The following is a 20,311-nucleotide window of genomic DNA, read 5'->3' as shown; positions in this document are numbered from 1 at the left end:
TGAGTTTTATAATCATATATATCAATTTATATTATATTATTGACTTATTGTATGTTATTTATAAGTGATTATGATTCAAGATAAAACACCTGATGATTTGGTCGCTTAAGTTACTGTTTATAATGAAAGTGATTAATTCTAGTTTTCTTAATAAAACGAAATATATGTTCACCTTTCGTATTATAATATGAGAAATATGTTAAATATAATTTTATATATTTTATTATATCACTAAATAGAAAAAAAGTTAAAAGAGTATGATTACAATTTTGGGAAAGATGAGAATTACTAGCCGGAGTGTATGGTTGCTTCACCCCGCCCCAACACCCTACTGTGCCATCCTGACGTGTTATAACTTACAATTAATCTATTATGGGAAGTGTAGACAGAGAAAACTTATATCAGGTACAGGTGGGTTCCTTATTACTGTATAATTACGTGTAGGTGATAGGATAACTCATGGTGTACAACAAGATACACGTGTTTGAGGTGTCACTACCATACTGACCCTATACTGATGCTCGTAAAACACTAGAGAAACGGCCTTTGTGTATTTAGTGATTATTGTCAGTTGGGATATATTACTAATACAGTCGTCTTCATGTAAATCATGTTGAGGGGCAAGGAGAAACTATTTGACTATAACTGGTAAAGTGGACCAGTCATAGGTTGACCTAATGAGTAACGCTTAACACTGATAATGTTCTCTAAAACACCTGAGAAAAGGTAAAATTATCGTTTCGGTCATGTAGCGAATTTTATAATTTATGTTTTGCAGTCAATAATTTAGACAATTCTAAGACACTTTTCTTTTATAGCACTTCCATTGGAAATTATAAGTTTAGGTTAATATATAGGACTAACCCGCCGGGGCTGCACAGCGCCGATGCGCTGTATCATCTCATGTCCAGAATATGCCTCAAATTTCACTATATCATAGTAAGTTCTTTCTGTTTAATATACCGGGGAAGTTAGGTAAGGTTAGGTAGGTTTGTTTGGTTTGGTTGGTTAGGTCTTCTTCATACACACAAATTTTAAGTAGTGTTTATTTTAAAAATATCAATTTTTTACCATATTTCCACAAACTACAACAGTGTCCACTATAATGTAACAAAGAAAATCCGTCATTTTTATAATTGTTTTCAATCAATTTCGCTCACTGGTTAGCCCTATACAGTATGATTACCTATTTTTTGTTTTTTAATTGATAAAAATACCAACTATATTACTTGTTTAAAGTGGGCAGGAATAAAATACTCAGAAACACTTTATAATGATAAGAACATCTGTGGAAAAAATTAACAAAATTGAACAACTCTTTCTGGTTAAGTATGTTTATAGCTACACAAGGATCGACTCACGGCCAAATAAATGTCAAATGCTGCCAGTCACGGTCACATATCGTTCTCACATAGTTTACTGGTAATGGACGATTAGCCAATCAGAGCGCACTCACGGTAAAATAGCATTAGTAGGAACTTAGCCGGTCTTGGCAAAATATCCACTGCCTAATTTATCGGTTAAAAACTGACCAGGTCCAGCATGGGAAGACCTGAAATGTCTTGAGTTGGCACCATAGTATCTCCAGTGCTGCATACTTATTAAGATATTTTAGGATTTTTCTTATGTAAATTGAAACATGGGAACAAGAATTCAGGCAGTCCCTGAGCTACGACCATCTGACTTAGGATCATCTGCACTTATGAATGTATAAAAAATTTGTAATTAAAATCCCATTTTTTACATTGTTGCCATTACTGTGTCTATATTGTTTAACATCACTTTTTTTTACAGTATTTTCATTACAGTATTTGTTATGTTTGGGTTATTATTGTTGTTTTGTAAGGGCAGGGTTGTGCTTTAACCTAAACTAAACTATGGAATTAACACTGTTGTGACTTGCGATCAGGGTCCAGGAACGTATCCCTGTTGTGAGTCGGGAGCTGCTTGTATATTTCTTGTAACTTTGGATTTTTGTCAACCAGATCTTCATAAATCGGGGATTGCTTGTGCTGTATGTAGGTGCTATAGAGCTGCACTAAGGTCTGACTATAAATTGTTATTTAAAAAAAACTAATGAAATAATGGATAATATAAAAGCTCTACAGCATCTATAAAATGTTACTGGTACATTATTTGTCTCCCCTTTATTTGTTGTTTCATATACAAGTATGTACAGCAGTTAGAGTATTCACCATTTATGTTTCATATACGAGGTCTGTCCGGAAAGTATCCAGCCATTTACTATTAAAAAAAATATTGCTTACCTAAGACAATGGCACCTTAGTCCCCTTCAAAGTGCTCCCCTTGGGACCTCACTCACTTCTCCCAGCGTCCCTTCCACTTTTCAAAACAGTCTGCAAAGTCCTCTTTCGGGATCTCCATCAGCTGCCTCGTCGCATTTTCCTTAATCTCGTCCACGGTCTGAAATCTCCTCCCTTTCAATGGCGATTTTAGCTTTGAGAAAAGCCAGAAGTCGCAGGGAGCCAAATCTGGGCTGTAGGGGAGCTGAGAGACCTGGGTGATGTGATGTTTTGCCAAAAAACCCTGCACGAGACGTGAAGAATGGGCAGGCGCGTTGTCATGATGTAGCTGCCAGTCGCCACTTGCCCACAGCTGCGGTCGTTTTCTTCTTACCGCATCCCTCAGCCGGCGAAAAACTTCGATGTAGTACTCCTTCGTTATTGTTTGGTCTGGACGAGATTAAGGAGAATGCGACGAGGCAGCTGATGGAGATCCCGAAAGAGGACTTTGCAGACTGTTTTGAAAAGTGGAAGGGACGCTGGGAGAAGTGTGTGAAGTCCCAAGGGGATTACTTTGAAGGGGACTAAGGTGCCATTGTCCTAGGTAAGCAATATTTTTTTAATAGTAAATGGCTGGATACTTTCCGGACAGACCTCGTAATACTGCATTCGGTTCTGTACTTGCTGAGGCAGAGTAATGCCAACAGTAGGACTGTACAGTACTAGCTATAGGGATTAGGTTATTGGGGTCCCACTTTGAGCACATTCTTTTGTTTTATCACCATTAGTTGTGTATGTGTTGTCTTCACCAAACACCCAGCCATTGTTCACAACTACTGTACTGTATTTCTCTGCCATCACTCTGCTGCAGCACATCCATATTTTACCTCTGAATTAGTTAGTTTTCCTTACCTTTTATGCTCAGGCAACAAAATCACTTACTGATTGTTTTGTACTCATGTTTGCAGTGTTGTCAGGGTTTAATGTATGAAAATATGTGATATATTACGAGACACAACTGGGTCTTGGCCAAAGTGGCATCAATGTTAACATTGATGCTAAAGTACTGTATATATGTGGCAGTGTGATAAGTGTTGTGTGTCATTACGCAGTTGTTCATACACATTATCATCTTAATATATTTCATTCTTTCATTTCACGATTATTTTAGTAAATCAAAGTACTGTATAAGGGATAAAATCAGTACTGTAGGTAGATACTGTACAGTACTATATGCAGATAAATGATTGGTGATTGTTTCTTGCAGGATATAGAGGGAAGCAGTAGTGCGGTGACAACTCCAGGCGATGTCATGACCACCACATCTGTACAGTTAGACACTCCCACCACACCCCTACCACCACCTTCTCCACGAACGGTGATTATTCCTAATAATATGTTTCTTTACACTGCCTTGAGAGTTTAAGGCAAATAACTAGGAGTTGGTGGGAGGATTTGGCTAGATATTTTGTTCTAAGTATTGGTACTTACATGTTGTACCATTCAGATTACTGTACTGTACTGTGTTGTGAAATATTTCTACAGAACACCATTGTGTATACCGGTAATAAGGATGGTTAAAAAATATTTATAACCTTTTGTCCATTTTGGGTGACTCACATTGTGCATTCAACTAAATCTACAAGGTTCGAACAAATAATTACTCTTTGAAATACAGTTTAGTGTACTTAGAACTAATGAAATTACTGATAAACCCTTCCAGCAGTAGCCATCATCCTGAAAGAGGGCTTAGAGATAGGTGTTGTCATTTAAAGCAGAAGGCTAATCAAGTCTTGCAGTGCAGCAGTAGTGTGCATCAATCCTACCAGGTGTGTGATTTTAACCTGAGGTAACAGCAACAACCCAAACTTCATTCACAACCATTTCCTCGCTGGGTGCGGGTATGTCTGCTGTGCATACACTGACTCCAGCTGGGTGCAGATAAATGTTTAAGTATCTATTTTTAGCACTAGCAAAGGTTTAATTATGATTGAACATATACTGTACAGTATTGACTGCATTTGATAAGGAAGGAATCTTTCTATAGGGGGAACACACTACCTTATATCTTTGGGATGCCAAAGTTTTGGTATGATTCACTATGATCTCATTGCCAAGTCATTGTGAGTGACCAATTTAGATCCTACTGTTTAATCCCAGATAGGCCATAACAGTAAGTAACTCAACCTATGGATGATGGAATACTGGTTTACAGTGCTAGATATTCACCATGTACTGTACTGTACCAGAATTTTCTTCACCTATTCCTCAAGGTGGATGGATGAGTCACCATGGTTATAATAACGGATATGTTTCATCCCTTTCCTCACTTTTACGCTTCATGCAGTATGGAAACTGAGGCTGTGTTGTGGTGTATCTTGTAGAGTAATCCCTATTATGGGATAGTGGGTTCTCAGGCCACTTCAACTTGGCACAAATCCTTTACCTCCAACCATTCTGTCAGAGAGTAAGTAAAACTGTTATATAGGTTATATAGGGTGTTCTAAGGATGCACTTTGGTTAGTGTTAAGTTACAGAGCATTTATACCAAGTGGTTACTATAGGAATCATCGAACCATGTAGGTAAATGGGAACTGGGAATAGTGTTTCAGAACTTGGAGCCTCTACACTCGCCTGTCAATAATGTTTTGCCTTGGTTAACCTGGCTTTGTCAGGGTCATACCCAGTGAATGGAATTTTCCCAATAACTTTGCTAAAATGTAGTATCACACAAAGACTGCTTACCTCCAAGATACATCCTGTTTATCTTATAATATTCAGTAATTCTGTTGACCTGTGGTCAATTGTGAATGGTGTATCTTGTGATAGGTAAAGAAAATTTTTTGTATTTGTGGTTTTGACAATACTGTACACAACTGGTATCTGGAACTGTATAAATAGGTCTTCAGAATTTCTCAAAGCAACTCGTGCACCTGACAAGAATGTAGTTAATCTGGGTTGTTGTGCCACCTGGCACATACAGAATCAGTTATTTTAGTATTGAGTAATGAATGATTTGCAACCTGTTCAAAGATTTAATCTGTATACGTACAGTATTTATTTGAAATTTTCTCTTGTTTAGCTTCTTAAGGGTTGCTGGTTTACACCTGAGAAGTCCAGTTGTGAGTAGGTACCCAACTTTACAGTTAAGGGAGTGGAGACAGTTGAGCATAGTGCTGGCCACACTACCTCCCCCTTCACTGAATTCTTAGCATTCAGTGTGCTGTATTTACATTGTCCCTATTGCTTACCAAGATTGTAGGAAACACTTTCACAGTATAGTATATTATCAAGGTGGAGGATAATTTATGTCCATTGGTCTCATATTGTTTAAGTAAATGTCCATAGATGTTCATAAGAAAATTTTTAAGGGAGTTCGCCTAACAATTGATTTTTAAAGAACAGTAACTGTCGTAAATTTTCTTATTCTCACAGGAGCAGGTGATCTTCCTTGATGATCATCTACACATCTCAGATGTTCTTGGTTTTTAATTTAAGTTGGTCCAGCTCAGCGCTGACTACAAGGTGAACTTCATGCTGAGAATTAAACACCAGAATGGGTCTGCTCTTAAGGAAACATTGATATTGCTGTGTACTGTTTCATTTGGTCCAGCACAGCTGAAACCAAAAGCCTGAGGTTATGTGACTGATGAAGGTTTGATACAATTGGCATTAACTTGTTGATGACACTTTATTGATCATTTTAATGTTCCCATATTTATGTTTTTTGTTTTTATTTTATTTTTGCATATTGTTAAAAACATCTGTCTGTGATGTTTTTGTGATCCTTTATTTCATTGTAATGCATGTTATCGGCTTTTTTTAATATATTCAAGCACATTATTTATGTTGTTTTTGTGAATCCTTCTTTGATTGTAGTAAATATAACTGTAAACATTATTTATGGTTTCTTTAATACAGTACTGTACTATACATTGTTTTATATAATTGTGATATATATTACCATTGTGGAGGATACATGTACAGTACAGTACAGTACAGTGGTATATTAATGAGGATCCCTCTAATCAGTGAGGAGATTATTATTCCCCTTCATTTAAGGATGTTTAGCTGTTTAGAGATGTCTGCCCATTTTTATGTACAAGATCTTCCATAATGTTATATTTATTTATCTATTTTTCCATTACTCACTTTTATTTTGTATCCTATATTGTACCTTTAATTTAGTTCTGTACTCAGCTAGTAATTGTGTGGAGTTACACAAGACAAGGGGAGACCTGTGGGATCCCATCAACCTAGTGGAGTTTCTCCACTAACTTTACAACTGTGTATTGTTTACATACAGATCATTTACTGTACTGCCTAGGGATGACCTGTTTCCTTATCCATACCCTATGGTCGCTCGCAAATATGTACAGCCCCAGAAGGTGAGCCTATCTGGTGAGTCTATGGGCTCATGTAAAAGAGTCCTGGTGGTTTGTATGACCAGGAGTAGATGTCTCCATGTGTGTATGGTTTGTCCAGCTCGGAGTCTTATTACCAGCTTGGAACCGTGGGTGGTTGACAGTCAGAAGGACTTGGGTTCTCAGGCTAGAGGTGACTGTTCGGTACAGTTTATTGAGATTTATTCTTAAGATTTATCTCTGAGAAAGTTATTACATAACTACTGTACCGTACCTAAGGATGGTTAAGTTTTCCTATATTATTATGTATAATGTGTTTGAAGTTTATGATTGTTTTTGTAATGAATATATTTATCCCTCTCTTATACCTCAAATGGTGCTTTACTTGTTACTTTTAATACTGTACTACTATATTGTAAGAAATGCTTTACAAGTTAAGTAAAACTATATAAAACACAGTTTCTCTTGAAGTGCATGTATTATCTGAAGATACATTCCCGGCTTAAGTTTTTCAGCTCCATAACATATCACAAACATAAGAAGGGCTTCCAGATGTTAAACTTGCTTCAAATTTGTCAGATTACAATCAAGATACCATACCATCAGGATATCACAGCTGACCCATGCAAGTGTGGAAAATGACCATTAAACAGTGATGATGGTGTGATGTATACAGACTTACAGTATACAGTACAGTTAAAAGAAGTCAACAATTAAAATTAAAATTAACACGGACCTCGGTAAAGCACACAAAGGACAAAGCAAGTCTCGGTCCTCACCAGACACAACCTCAGCCCTCACAAATTTATTTAAGTTGTATACTTCTCAAGCACATTTGTCAACTGTGTTTTTATAAATCAATGTTCAATGAAGGCTTGACTGGTGGTGTTACCTGGTCAGCACGGTGATGAGGACATTGAAGCTTGGTTAACACTTTGATATACTGTACTGTCAAAGAACAGTTGAGGAGTCCTTTTAATTCTGTGGTTAAGATAAAGTAAAAGAAAATTAGAAGCAAGAGTTGCTATATTGAGACCCAAGTAAAATGTGCTACTGTACCTGGAGCAAACTCTTAACTGATGCCAATTTTTACCACATTCCCCCAGTTACATTCAGTGGACATGGGGGGGGGGGGGTGACAAACATCCTTGTTGCCAATCCTTGATCTCAATAACACCGGTCAACACAATTTTTCTGGCACAAGGTTTTTAAACGGATTTTAAGTAAATTTGGGGTGCAGAATCCAAATATGACTTTGGTTTTTGTCTATCACATCAGGTTTTTGAGATATACCATATTGCACTTTTGCTGGGAAACGTAAACTTTTGGATCAAAATTGACGGTTTAAACATGTATACATAAATTTTTTCAGCATTATAATTTGTATTTTTCTATAACCAAAAATTTTTAATATCAAATTGGAAAGTTAATGCACATATAATATTTAAATGTAACATTGAAGGGTGAAAAAAAACAATTAATGTACGGTAGAAATAGTGCAAGTATTAAGATCAAGTTACAGTTACATAAACTTCCTCTTTTTGGCCGATCTCTTATGTACAGCTTCTGGAATGTCTCTCATCAAACTCCAGCAGTAGTCCGCCATCATGTTCGAGTCCCATCGACCTTGGTAACGTTCTTCCATTACTTTAATGTCTTGATGAAAGCGCTCCCCTTGCTCCTCGCTCACTTCTCCCAGATTTTCTGGAAACTCGTCCAAGTGACTGTGTAAGTAGTGAACCTTGATACTCATTCTGCATCCAAGTGCTTGTAAACTCAAGAGCAGCTCTTCCACAATTTCTTGATAGTTGTCCGCTTTCTTGTTCCCTAAGAAGTTCCGCACCACATTAGAGAAAGCATTCCAAGTTCTTGCCTGTGCCTCAGTCATTGTTGCAAGGAAGTGTGGATCTCTGAGTAGTGTTCTTATTTGAGGTCCATCAAAAATCCCTGCCTTTTTCTTCTCGTCGCTAAGACTTGGAAAGGTTGAGCATATATATCTGAAACACTCTCCACTATGATCAAGAGCCTTGACGAATTGCTTCATGATACCAAGTTTTATGTGCAGAGGAGGAAGGACAATGTTTTTCCTGTCAACCAGAGGATCGTTAATGATATTCTTGTCACCAGGCGTCAAACTATGTCTTGGTGGCCAATTCTTTTTCACCCAATGGTCTGCTGTAGCCCTGCTGTCCCAGTAGCACAGAAAACAGGGGTATTTTGTGTACCCTCCTTGCTGGCCCAATAGAAAGTTTACCATTTTCAAGTCCACACAAATTAACCATTCATGAGCATGGTATTGCAACCTCTCTAGAACAGTCTTAATGTTTTCATACTCTTCTTTAATTTGTACAGAATGTCCGATTGGAATTGAACCATACTTGTTTCCGTTATGAAGAAGAACACATTTCAAGCTCCTTTTAGAACTGTCAATAAAAAGTCTCCAATCCTTACTATCATATGCTGGTAGTCCCATGGAGAGAAGAAGTCCTTCTACATCATTACAAAAAACAAGCTGGTCATATGAATGAAAGTACTTCCGCAGTTGCTCTTCTCTGTTGCGATAAAAGGAGACACTCGTGCCAGGTTTTAAGAGTCGTTTCTCTTTAAGCCTGGAAGCTAACAATTCAGCAGACTGTTTTGGCAAATTTAGATCTCTGACCAGATCATTCAATTCTGACTGAGTAAACAACTTTGGCTTTTCACAATCTTCACCAGATGGCTTGAAAAGATCAGTCTCTTCATCTTCATCAGTAGAAACAGGTGAATTCCGGTCTATGTCCTCAATCTCTGGTAGCTCAGTAAATTCTGGCACAGGTATTTCTTCACTGTGGGGAACTGGTCGTATGGCTGATGGGATATTTGGGTATTGCAGGTATTGTTTGTTTTTCTTTTTGAAACCTTTAACATTGACGAGGCAGAAGTAGCAGTTATCTGAATGGTTTGTTGGTTCTCTCCAAACCATAGGCACGCCAAACTGAAGTCTAGCATTCTTTCTTTGAGACCAGGATCGCAAAGTTTCCAGGCAGGTTTTGCACACTTTGTGAGGAGCCCAACTTTTGTCCTGGTCTCCAAGTGGTACTTTAAAGTAAGCGAGGTACACTCTCTTCACAAAACTGGTGATGTTGCGCCTTTGACTTTTCAAAGTAAAGCTTCCACAGATGTAGCAGAATATATCTGGGTCATTGCAGCAATTCCGTCTTTGGGATGTTGAAGCCATTGCCAGGTTATCAGTTTTCACCTGAAAATGATAAAAAAGAGGAGTTAGATTTATTACAAGTTCAAAATAACTATGTTATATAAATTAACCACCACAATTTTTAGACACGAACCTGCAAAAAACTCTGAAAACGGAATTTTTGGTGAAATCCATCAAAATAGGGAATACCGATAGCGCAAAAACGTTACGTGATGGAGCAAATCTGAGATCAGATTTGGATTCAGCACCTTAAAGTTAGTAAAAAACAGTTAAAAGGTTTCATGCCAGAAAAAAAAATATTTTTTTGTAGACCAGTGTAGTTATTCCATCATTCAAAGAGTCATAATATATGGTATTTAATTTGGTGATATTACCGTACAATATTTGCATGATTGTAAGCCACAGGGTTAGTTTTGGACATATTTCATGTACTGCACCATCATTTTAATCCTTTAGCTGAGGCTGTGAGAAATTATTCTACTGTTGTATGTATGTGAAAAATATACAAGCAAAGAAAAAGTTACCTGCTGAGATGTTATTCATTAAATAGTTATTATTTCTTCGTTAAGCATCTTGTAGGCAATAGAAGTTACAGACCGTACAGTATTTGGGGAATATAGAGGTACAGGATTTTAATATTTACTCTTTATCACTTTTTCAATGTCACCACTGTATTCAGCATTAAAAAAAATTGTTTTTCGTGCCTAAATTGTTTGCTGGTGTTTGTGGAATTGTTTTTCGCGCCTAAATTGTTTGCTGGTGTTTGTGGAATAAATACCAATTCTTTTGATTTGTTAACATACAGTAAGGTTACACTTAACGAGCAATATGCAATCTTGAAAGAGTGTTCGTGAGGTAAATTCTTCTTCAGGGGAACCCATTTCCCCATACCAACATATGTTAAAAGCTGAAATGTGTTCCAGCCCAAACAGTTTTGACTCCAAACCCCATGGTATAAATTTAGATGTAGTTTGCAATCCCCCCCTAAATTGACTCCCTAATCTAAAAAGATTAAAACATTGTGTACTGTACTTGTGTACTTACCACAAATAATATAGAAATAATAAGAACTGAGCGAACAAGGATAATATTGTACACATTCCACAAGGTAAAGAGCACTGATAAGAGCTGCAAAGTTGTCTAGGCTCACCACCTAGACAAGACTGGGACACATGACTTCACCTCAGAATGTAAAAAATGAGGCTGAGTGCACTAGTCTGGCTGCCTAATCAACCAGTGACAAATTATGACTAGCTCTACTTCAAGAATGATCATGCAAGCTGCTTCACTCATAATTGTGCTTGCTAAATCAAAAAGAAGTTTGTTCATTGAATCTTCATGCCCTTAAATACAAAACTGGTTAAATAAAATCCTCAGTCAGTAGCTTCAATTACAAAAAATGCTCTTTTAACAGGACAGTCACTTTTCAAATTAGCAATTGTGTCGGAGAAATGAAAACTGACACTCACGGTCTAACACTAAGGGGTAAAAAAACAACCACTTCTCTCCTGGTGTAGCAAGCTTGTTAATACATTGTCTGACCTTGACCAGATAAAGCCACCCAACAGATAATTTACATGATTCATCAGTTTTTGTAAGGTCATAAATCTGATGACTTCATAATAAGTACATTACAGAAAGTGGTTTACTCTCACTGGCTGAACCTCTTATAGACACTTTTATCTGAATCCAGAAACTTAAGATTTTCTTGCATTCATTCACTTTATAATTCCTGTACTAGGCCCTAACCCAGTGAAAGATTTCACTATCTGTTCCTTTAGGAGCTTTAAATCATAGACTGTATATACTGTATTTACAGTAAAGTAATCTTACTTTTGGTGTGTCACTGCTAAATTAGAACCATGTCTTGGCTGGGCCTTGCAGTCTTCGTCACAACCAGTGTCACAGATTGTCAGTAACTTCCGTCTGCTCCACTGCATGTACATTATTTCACTTGTTGGTTTATATTCATTGTGTACACTAAGATATGTTTTGTAACAAATTAAAACAAAATTCCCATAGGAACATATCTCGTCTTTTATAATGGTAGTGTATGGGAAAATGTGATCCACTTTATGAAAGGTTTTCAAGAACAGAATTCTTTAATAAGCCAGAAAATGCCTGTATGTAATTACAAATATGAAATGTTAGTTGTGACATCCAGTACATGTATATTAATGTGGGATATATTGACAGATAACAACAACAGATGACATCCCTCCTCTATATGAGCCTTTGGCACCTCTGTCAGTATCCACACGGATAAGTCCTTTTGAGCCGAACATCGGTCCACCTCCGTCATATGATGAATGCCACAACCTCAATGGTATGGAGATAACTTTTCATAGAATGTTCATTCAATTGTGGTTACATGAATCTTCATGAATTTTATTATATTTTTAATTTAGTTCATCTTTACCCAGTGATGCCTTAAGACAATACTGTATGTGATTTATAATAACACATCTATTTATTTATAGTATTACACAAGGAACTGCAGTCATTCATAATATCTTTCTTCAATCTTTTTATTATAATTATTTGTCTCATACTTTTGTTGGGGTGGTTCATAGCATAGAAAAACTTAGTTCCTTTATTGTACTGTTGTGGTGTCCAAGTATGCAGGGTTTACTGTACTGTATTACTATGTCAGTACCATCTTGCTTTTTCTAAATGACTCCTGGGTGTTTACCTCATAGACTTGTCTCAGTATTATGTAAATCTCTTGGTTCATTTGATTGGAATTTATTTTACTTTACTTAATCCTCTTTGCCCTTGGCCAGCTCCACTACCCAGTCAGGCAGTCTATCAGTGCACTTTTACACATTGTTGGCAATTACTGGGCATGTATAAGCTCTTGACTGTACAGTACTGTTCCTTGAACATGTGCCAGTATTGGTCAAGTCTGATATGATATAAAATGAAGTCACACTCCTTGCTATCACAACCTTTATATTTATCTCAAATTAAATGATTAACCTTTATGATCAGTGTACATCATGGGACATCCATGTCCTATTGATAAAATATTCTTGTGAGTCTTTTTATTCCTAACCATAATGTCTACTTTGTTCTTGTAATTTTTTGTTTTTTTTGTTTTTGCAGATCCTCCCCCAACATATGATTCTCTTTTTGGAAGAGTACGAGAAGTTCATAAAACTTCTAATGGTGTCATCGACTTCATTAAAAATATAATAGTTCTCTTTGTAGGAACAAGTGAGTATCTGTTTTTTTTCATGCATATCCTGCGGTAGTGATCTACCCCCTGTGCTATAATGTGACAGGTATATATGTTGTTAATGCCTCTTGTCTACAGTAATATCTTACATGTACCTGTAACAATCCCTTACCAGTTGAAACAAACTTAAAAAATTGCATTTGAGATAAAGGTAAATAGGGGGGAAGCACAGCAGTGTAGTAATTGTTTCCATTAGAAAATAATATTTAGGATGACATGATATTCTCATAACTGGCCTTATTACACTAATAAAATGGTTGTTTGTCTTGTGTTTCAGTTGGTTGTACAGTGATGATCAGTGTAACCATAGTGATCCCTATCTTCATGATCATTGTAGGCTCCCTCAAGATGGATGAATGCCCAGCAGAACCCTTGATTCCTGTTTACCTTGTTGTTGGAGGTAAGAACTCAAATTCATTAGGTACTGTATGTGGATCATGGAATTTGGTGTGTTTTTTTGTTTTGTTTTTTTATAATAATCTACAGGTCATTACAGGTGATCTTTGAGATCTCTGTAACTAAAGTTAACCCCCTGTATTTGTGAGTTTCAAGTTTTCTTGGATTGGTAAATGTATACAAATTACCTGTTAACAACTCAGCCTGCAGTACAGTATTTGCAAGTTTGTGAACCTATCACCCAGTATCAAACTCCACCCACACTACCACTAACTCCAGGGAAATAAGTTGGAGATCTGGAGATGTTGATATTATATATGGTTTGTGGACACAACTCTTGCTCGTCTTCCCTTCTCACTACAGTTAATGAACTGCAAAAACTTTGCTGTGCCTCTCAACTTGTGCTGTTTTTTGTTTACAGGGCATCTACTAGTCTGGAAAACCTGGAAAAGGCAGGGAATTTTACAAATAAACCTGGAATTTTATGTGAATTCTATTCAACTTCAAATTATTGTTACAGTGATATCCCCATTAGCCAGAACAATTGGTGCAGAGCACTTTCGAAAAAATCTCTCATCGCCGGAAATTTCCATGTAACGGAAAAATGTTCTCGGAAGTTCCAGAAATTGACCATTACATCATCTCTCGAACCCGTAAAAATATCCCCCATCCCCTGAATTTTCCGGAATTTTCTGGGTATTGGGAAAATTTTCTCAGAATTTTTTGTAAAATGTGCCCCTCGGAAAATCGCTCCCAAAGCCGGAATTTTCCAGAACATTCCAGCTTTGGGAATGATTTTCCGAGAAAATTTCAATTCTGGTTAGTGGTGAGGTAGAATAAGTCTAAAACAAATAAATACCCCAGATGGGTGTACAGTACAATGTGTCATCACTTAAGGCTGCAGAGTCTACAGGTAACCACTGCACCAACACAAATGTTCAGTAGTTATTGTACTGTGCATCAGGTACAACCCAACAATCCAAGATCTCTCACCTCAGTTTTAAGTTTCCTTGAGCATTCACCTGGAAGACAGAGGGATGTTTGAGTTTTTTGATCTGTGCTCTACTATAAACTGGAATTATAGAATCACCCGCATTTACAACCTATGCACATGTTGGGCAATTCAGAGGTAACTCCAGTTCACAACCCTTTTACAAAACTAAACTAAATTTTCTGTCTACAATATTTTTGCTGATGATTGAGATGATTTATTCCTGTACCTTATCACTACTAGTTGGGTTTTCAACCATGAAGACTACAGTATCTACTATAACATGAGATTCCCAATTTGTGCTTGGCTATAAACTGGATTCCAGGATCAATTTCTCATTCACAATAGAACTGGATTATGCATCTTAGGTACCCTCCCTCCTCCCTGTAGAGCTGGAACTGAATTACCATTTGTTGCTGAGTAATGAGGGTTGAGAAATGCACTGGTACTGGTGCATTGGCAAGACTTATGGTTTTCAGTCTTCAGTGGTAACTGCTGTAACCATTAAGTGCCTTTAGATGTCCAGATATTATAGGAAAGCCTTAATTAATTTTTGGATTAGTTCCAGTCATGGCTGGGTCCTGGGAACTGAATTTTCAGCCCATGGACTTGCAGACTATAAGGTACTCCACATGTATTACACAAGCCAAGCTCAGATTGAATTGGAATTTCTGGATTGGTGTTCCATGTTGCTTCATTTCTCCTCCATTCTTTTTCCCAGTTTTCTCTCTGAATACTTCTCTATTTTTCATGTACTGTAATTTTACCACAACAAGTTATACATAATTGTACATTACATTATTACACACTTATTCACAGGTACATTTGGCGCGCTGAAAAATTTGTTGGGTTTGCAAGGAAAGTTGCGTCGTCCATTAGCAGAAGAGGAAGGGGGAGAATCATCAGATGCTTCAACTCCTTGGCACCGCAGAATTAAATTCACTGGTTCCATCAACTTCTTCTTGACTGTTTGGTTTATTCTAGGTTAGTTAAATTCCATGTAAGTCATTTGCTTTTTCATGCCTACTGTCAATGCTTCCATGTCACATTTTTCAATCAAATGTAAAGGTTAGGTTAAGTACCTGGAAAAAATACATGTGAACTAAGAGTAATTTGTAAACCAAGCTGAAATGCACCCTAACAGTTCTTATTTTCTTAACTGTAGTAAACTGTGTCCCATTAAAAGTTATGACTCAAATTACCTAACCTTTTAAAAGTCATAAGTAAGTTGAAAGCTTCCATAGATAGTCCAGGCATGTAGTGTAGATGTCTTTATGGATTTGACTCTCCCTTGTCTGTATCTGGAACCTTTATATCATTTTATTTAGGGACCTTTTCTTTAGAATTTATTTGCAATACATGTATAACACAAAATACATGTACCTGTATTATAATGTACCCTAATGTATTATATGGGTGAGTCAGGGTAACTGATCAAAGCTTGTATTTTTCAAATTTGGCTTTTGCACGGTGATTTTTTTGATGGGAGAGAGTATAAATTATTTTTTGCATTTATGTGGTATTTTTTATGTAGTTAAGTAGTTAGACACATTAAATTTGATTTCTGAGAGATAAAAGTTTTGGACCATAATCTTGATCTCACCAATTTTGTTCAAAATCTCAATAAATGTACTCCTGAACATGCTGATTAATGGTCTGTTTTCCACAGTTTTATATCTGTATAATTATGTGTCCAAATGACATCCAAACAATTATAATTACTTTTCTAATGCTACTGTAATTACTCGCCGCTTTAAGTCACCAGGATAATACAACTTACGGTGATACTAGCATAATTACTAGAGACAGATAGATGGTTTTGTATATGACTCAATAGATATTAAAGATGTTTATCTAGTTTTCTTCAACACATTTGTTTTCTAATTGGTTTCATCAATATTTCAGGTTGTGTGTGGGTGTACCGTATCTATGAGCCCAGCTACTTACGGGATGGTGGTGGCTCGTACTGTGATTACACTTTGTACCAGTTTGCTTTCTGGCTGGTAACTTCCGTCTATATTGCCGTTGGTCTGTTGACTTCCTGCATATGTTGCCTTTCTGCAGCCACAGTTGTCATGAAGCACAATCGCTTGACAGAAGCACAGGTTTAAGTTTCATAAGAGTGATTTTTGTCTGTGAAAATATTGGTGTATGTGAGATGTGTGCGTGTTAACTGTAAGTCTGCATTTAGGTTTATCAGACATATTGCCAGATACTACACAGTATGTTGATGTTGACAGCTCTTGATTAATATTGGATAAAGAGACTTCCTGAAAATGAATCTCAGAGAAATTTTATGTTTGTCAGGTTATATGAAAAAAGGTAAGTAGCTTTATTTACACTTATTTACTGCACTACGTACATATATGCTCCATGACTGAGACAGCAATTAGTGTATAAAAAATCTAGTAGATACTGTACTGTGGTCTTCCTTCATCAGTTTTGGACAGCAATTGTTTATTTAACCCAACATCATTATTTTTTATACAACCTATATATCTCACAGAGTACAGTAGTGTTGTCAGTAGAAATATTAGTTTAGTAAGTGGACGAAAAAGTTATATCACATAAAGCCTTGTTTATATTCCACACCCGGGTATGGAAGATCACAACTCTATCACAAAATGCATAAATCAGTAGTTAGTGTATTTCACAACACAGTACTGTATACAGTACAATATATGTAAAAAAAAAATCCAGCATTAGTCATATGAGCATTTCTCTTTCGTACAATGGGTTTATCAATGAGTTGGAATGAGGAAACTTATATCCCCATTGAATAAAGTGCTTGGAGGCGACATTTGCTAGCTGTCACCTTCATATGACAACCAAGAGTGTAACAATGTAATGTGGACCCGTTAATGCATGAAGAACCTCATGGCTGGGTTCCGCAGTGTTGTACTATGTACCTATCTAGTCTTTTATTCACAGTATTGTATTGTGATGTACTGTATATCTTTCCTTTTATCTCTTCTCAGTTCTTATGTTGGAGAGGGATTCAATATTTACAAAATATTGTCATTTGTCTCATACATTCCTTCGTTTTTGTTCATCAGAGTGATAACCTGGCACACCTTTCATCGTCTGCCTTCCCTTATCTTACTCCGATGAAGAAAAATCATACTCGGTAAAAAATGTGGTACAGTATTGCTTCACTTTATCCGAACAGTAGAAATTTGTATACGTATAACACAGCTCCTGTTATGAACATTCCGTCACCTCACATATATAAACTATTTAGGCGGAAACTTGTTTGAGAATGTGAAAAGATTACATAGCTGCTCATAAACATGTACGTACTGTTACTACTGTATATGGGTTGTAGTACAGTAAAACCAGATGTATCGTGCTTTAATCTTGTTAAAGTTTATAGAGTACAGTACTGTCTTCTTCATTATTTCATAAAGAAAACAGGATTTATTGTTTAATCCCTTTTTATTGTTTATGTATGTATTTATTTACTGTTCTTATTTGAGTTCATTGGATTGACACACAAATTTTTTTTTCTTCGTGTACTATCTATGGATGCTGATGTTAGTTAAACTTACTGGCTATGGGAATAAGCAAATGATAAAGACAGGCCGAACAGAAATGGATGTATGATTGAGACGATTTCTAAGTGTTTAACCAATGACTGTGGTGTAGATTTTCACCTAGAAATCTAATAATTATTTACCATAGGAGGATATAAGGAAGAAATTATATGTGTGTAATAATCCTGTCCAGCTAAGAATCAATGACTCATTTCTCTGCTGTCATTGATAAATGTGGATTTTGTACAAAATGTTTGTAAATCGTGTAAATGTGTAATCCCTGCACAGTACAGTACAGTATTGCTTGTACAGATACTGTATTTAATACAAGCTTGAAGCATGTCATACCCCAGCATGGTACAGAAATGTGGTTGTGGGATGCTTGAATTAAAAGTTGAAGTGAGGCTATCAATCACTTTGGCTGTGTTTTTTGCATGATGCTCTTAGGAGCAACATATATGAATTACTGTATATGATTTTTGTTTATTTATTTATTTTTTAAGTTTTCATATTATTCTAAGGACCTTGACTTTGTAGCATATTGACCACTAGTGAATTCTTTGGAAGAACTGCCACTTTTGAGAAACAAATGACCATCTGTTATTATTATTGTTTTTATTATTATTATTATTATTATTATTATTATTATTATTATTATTATTATTATTATTATTATTATTATAATATTGGTACAGTATTTACTAAGAGTAAATAGAAAATGTACATTATTTGAATTGAACTTCTGTACCATGATACCATAAGTATTGTTCATATTTCTTGGTTAAAAAACTCAATACTATATGGTCTGTTGATCCCAAAAGGTATGATCATCATCACCAATGCCATATAAATGTTGTTTCTAGATCAGAGATGACTAGTCTCACATTATCATCACACCAGAGACAAGCATGTGTTTCTTTGGTGTCACTTTCTAATAAACTGGCTGGTGAGTCTTCAGCAAATTTCTTTTTTCTTTTTTCTTTTTTAATAAATGTTCATGGACTGGTGACCTACTGTATTTTGGATTCTGTGCCCATATTTTATAATGATGTGTATGGGTGAAATAATATTGGTAATGCATATGATCAATGGCAAGTCAGTTATCAAGAACAAAAATTGCTGAATGTTTAAGTACAGTGGTCCCTCGGTTAACGAACGCCTTGGCTAACGAAATTTCGGTTTACGAATAACCTTCCGTAAGAAACTTCATTTCGGTTAACGAACAAAAATTCGGTTAACAAAATTCTTACGAAAATGTTTCGACATGCTTTGGCTTGCTCACCAGCTGGAAGATTAGTCCGCCAATACAGAAATCGGTTATAAGGCTTACATTCGTTAAAATTGAGTAAATATCAAGAAGGTTGTACTATTCAATAATTTTCCAGGTTTTATATTAAATTTTTTAGTGATTTTAACACTTATTTAACCTAATTGCAGTACAGGGAACTAGTTTTTGGTGCGCCCATCAGCCACTTCACTCACTCACCAAGGCGTCAGTTTGTCTCTGTTCAGTGGAGGAAACATCTTGCTTGTGGGTCTCTTGAACACAGAGTATTTTCACATTTTTACAGTACAATTATTGGTCATTCTGAAATTTAGTTAACATATTGACAATATATAGTGCAGTGCAGTGTTGATTTAAAGAAAATAATCTTGAATTACACCTAGTGAACTTAAAATTTTATGGGTGAAATGACGGCATCAAGCATGGGGTTATTTCTCTTCCACCCCCACTTCCTTCTCTTCTCCCTTCTCCTCCACCCCCACTTCTAATTCCCATCATCATTATCATCAACCAGGAGCCTTCTACATACACACCTCAAAGTAAGTGTACTTTACTGCATTTTTTTTTACTTTGTATGTAATTTTCGGTGAGCTGGAACCAATTATCCAAAATCCCATTGAAACAATGGTTTGGTTTAACGAAATTTTCGGTTAACGAACGACCTTCTGGAACGAATTGTGTTAGTTAACTGAGGGACCACTGTACAGGTTGACAACCCTTTATCTGAAATTCCGAAAACCGAAAAGCTCTAAAAACCTAAAGTTTTTTGTGGGTCATTTTTGTTTTTTTGTTTTTTTTTTTTTTTCTTTTAACAGAGATTATTAGCCCACCCGGGCACAGATCACTGACCCACATCGGGGCCTGGGGGGCGAAAATGTAATGGTAATAATTATTATAATAATAATTATTCATAGTAAATAAAAATTTTAATAAAAATACACCAAAATAAAATAATAATGATTACAATAATAATAATAATAATAATAATAAAATATACTAATAAAATTAATAATAATAATAACAATAATACTGTAATAATAAAATAATAATACAGTAAAGAAATAC

The 20,311-nt window shown here is 36.0% G+C and overlaps 1 protein-coding gene across 2 annotated transcripts; it reads left to right on the top strand.

The window, feature by feature from the left end:
* Nucleotides 1–289: 289 nt before the first annotated feature.
* LOC121856094 lies at nt 290–19,284 on the top strand. 2 transcript variants are annotated; one of them, XM_042351415.1, is made up of 7 exons: nt 290–405; nt 3,511–3,621; nt 12,000–12,129; nt 12,909–13,019; nt 13,319–13,441; nt 15,248–15,412; nt 16,334–19,284. In XM_042351415.1, the coding sequence occupies exons 1-7, from the start codon at nt 373–375 to the stop codon at nt 16,537–16,539; spliced, it is 879 nt and encodes a 292-aa protein (XP_042207349.1). In that variant the 5' UTR covers nt 290–372; the 3' UTR covers nt 16,540–19,284. The 2 variants fall into 2 exon arrangements, with proteins under 2 accessions (XP_042207349.1, XP_042207341.1); XM_042351407.1 differs by having other exon boundaries at nt 290–411.
* The last annotated feature ends 1,027 nt before the right edge of the window (nt 19,285–20,311 follow it).

The sequence above is a fragment of the Homarus americanus genome, unplaced genomic scaffold (assembly GCF_018991925.1).
Source record: "Homarus americanus isolate GMGI-L3 unplaced genomic scaffold, GMGI_Hamer_2.0 scaffold1024, whole genome shotgun sequence".
Lineage (NCBI taxonomy): Eukaryota > Metazoa > Arthropoda > Malacostraca > Decapoda > Nephropidae > Homarus > Homarus americanus.
The sequence above is the reverse complement of the archived record's forward strand: the minus strand, read 5'-3'. Positions and strand labels throughout refer to the sequence as shown.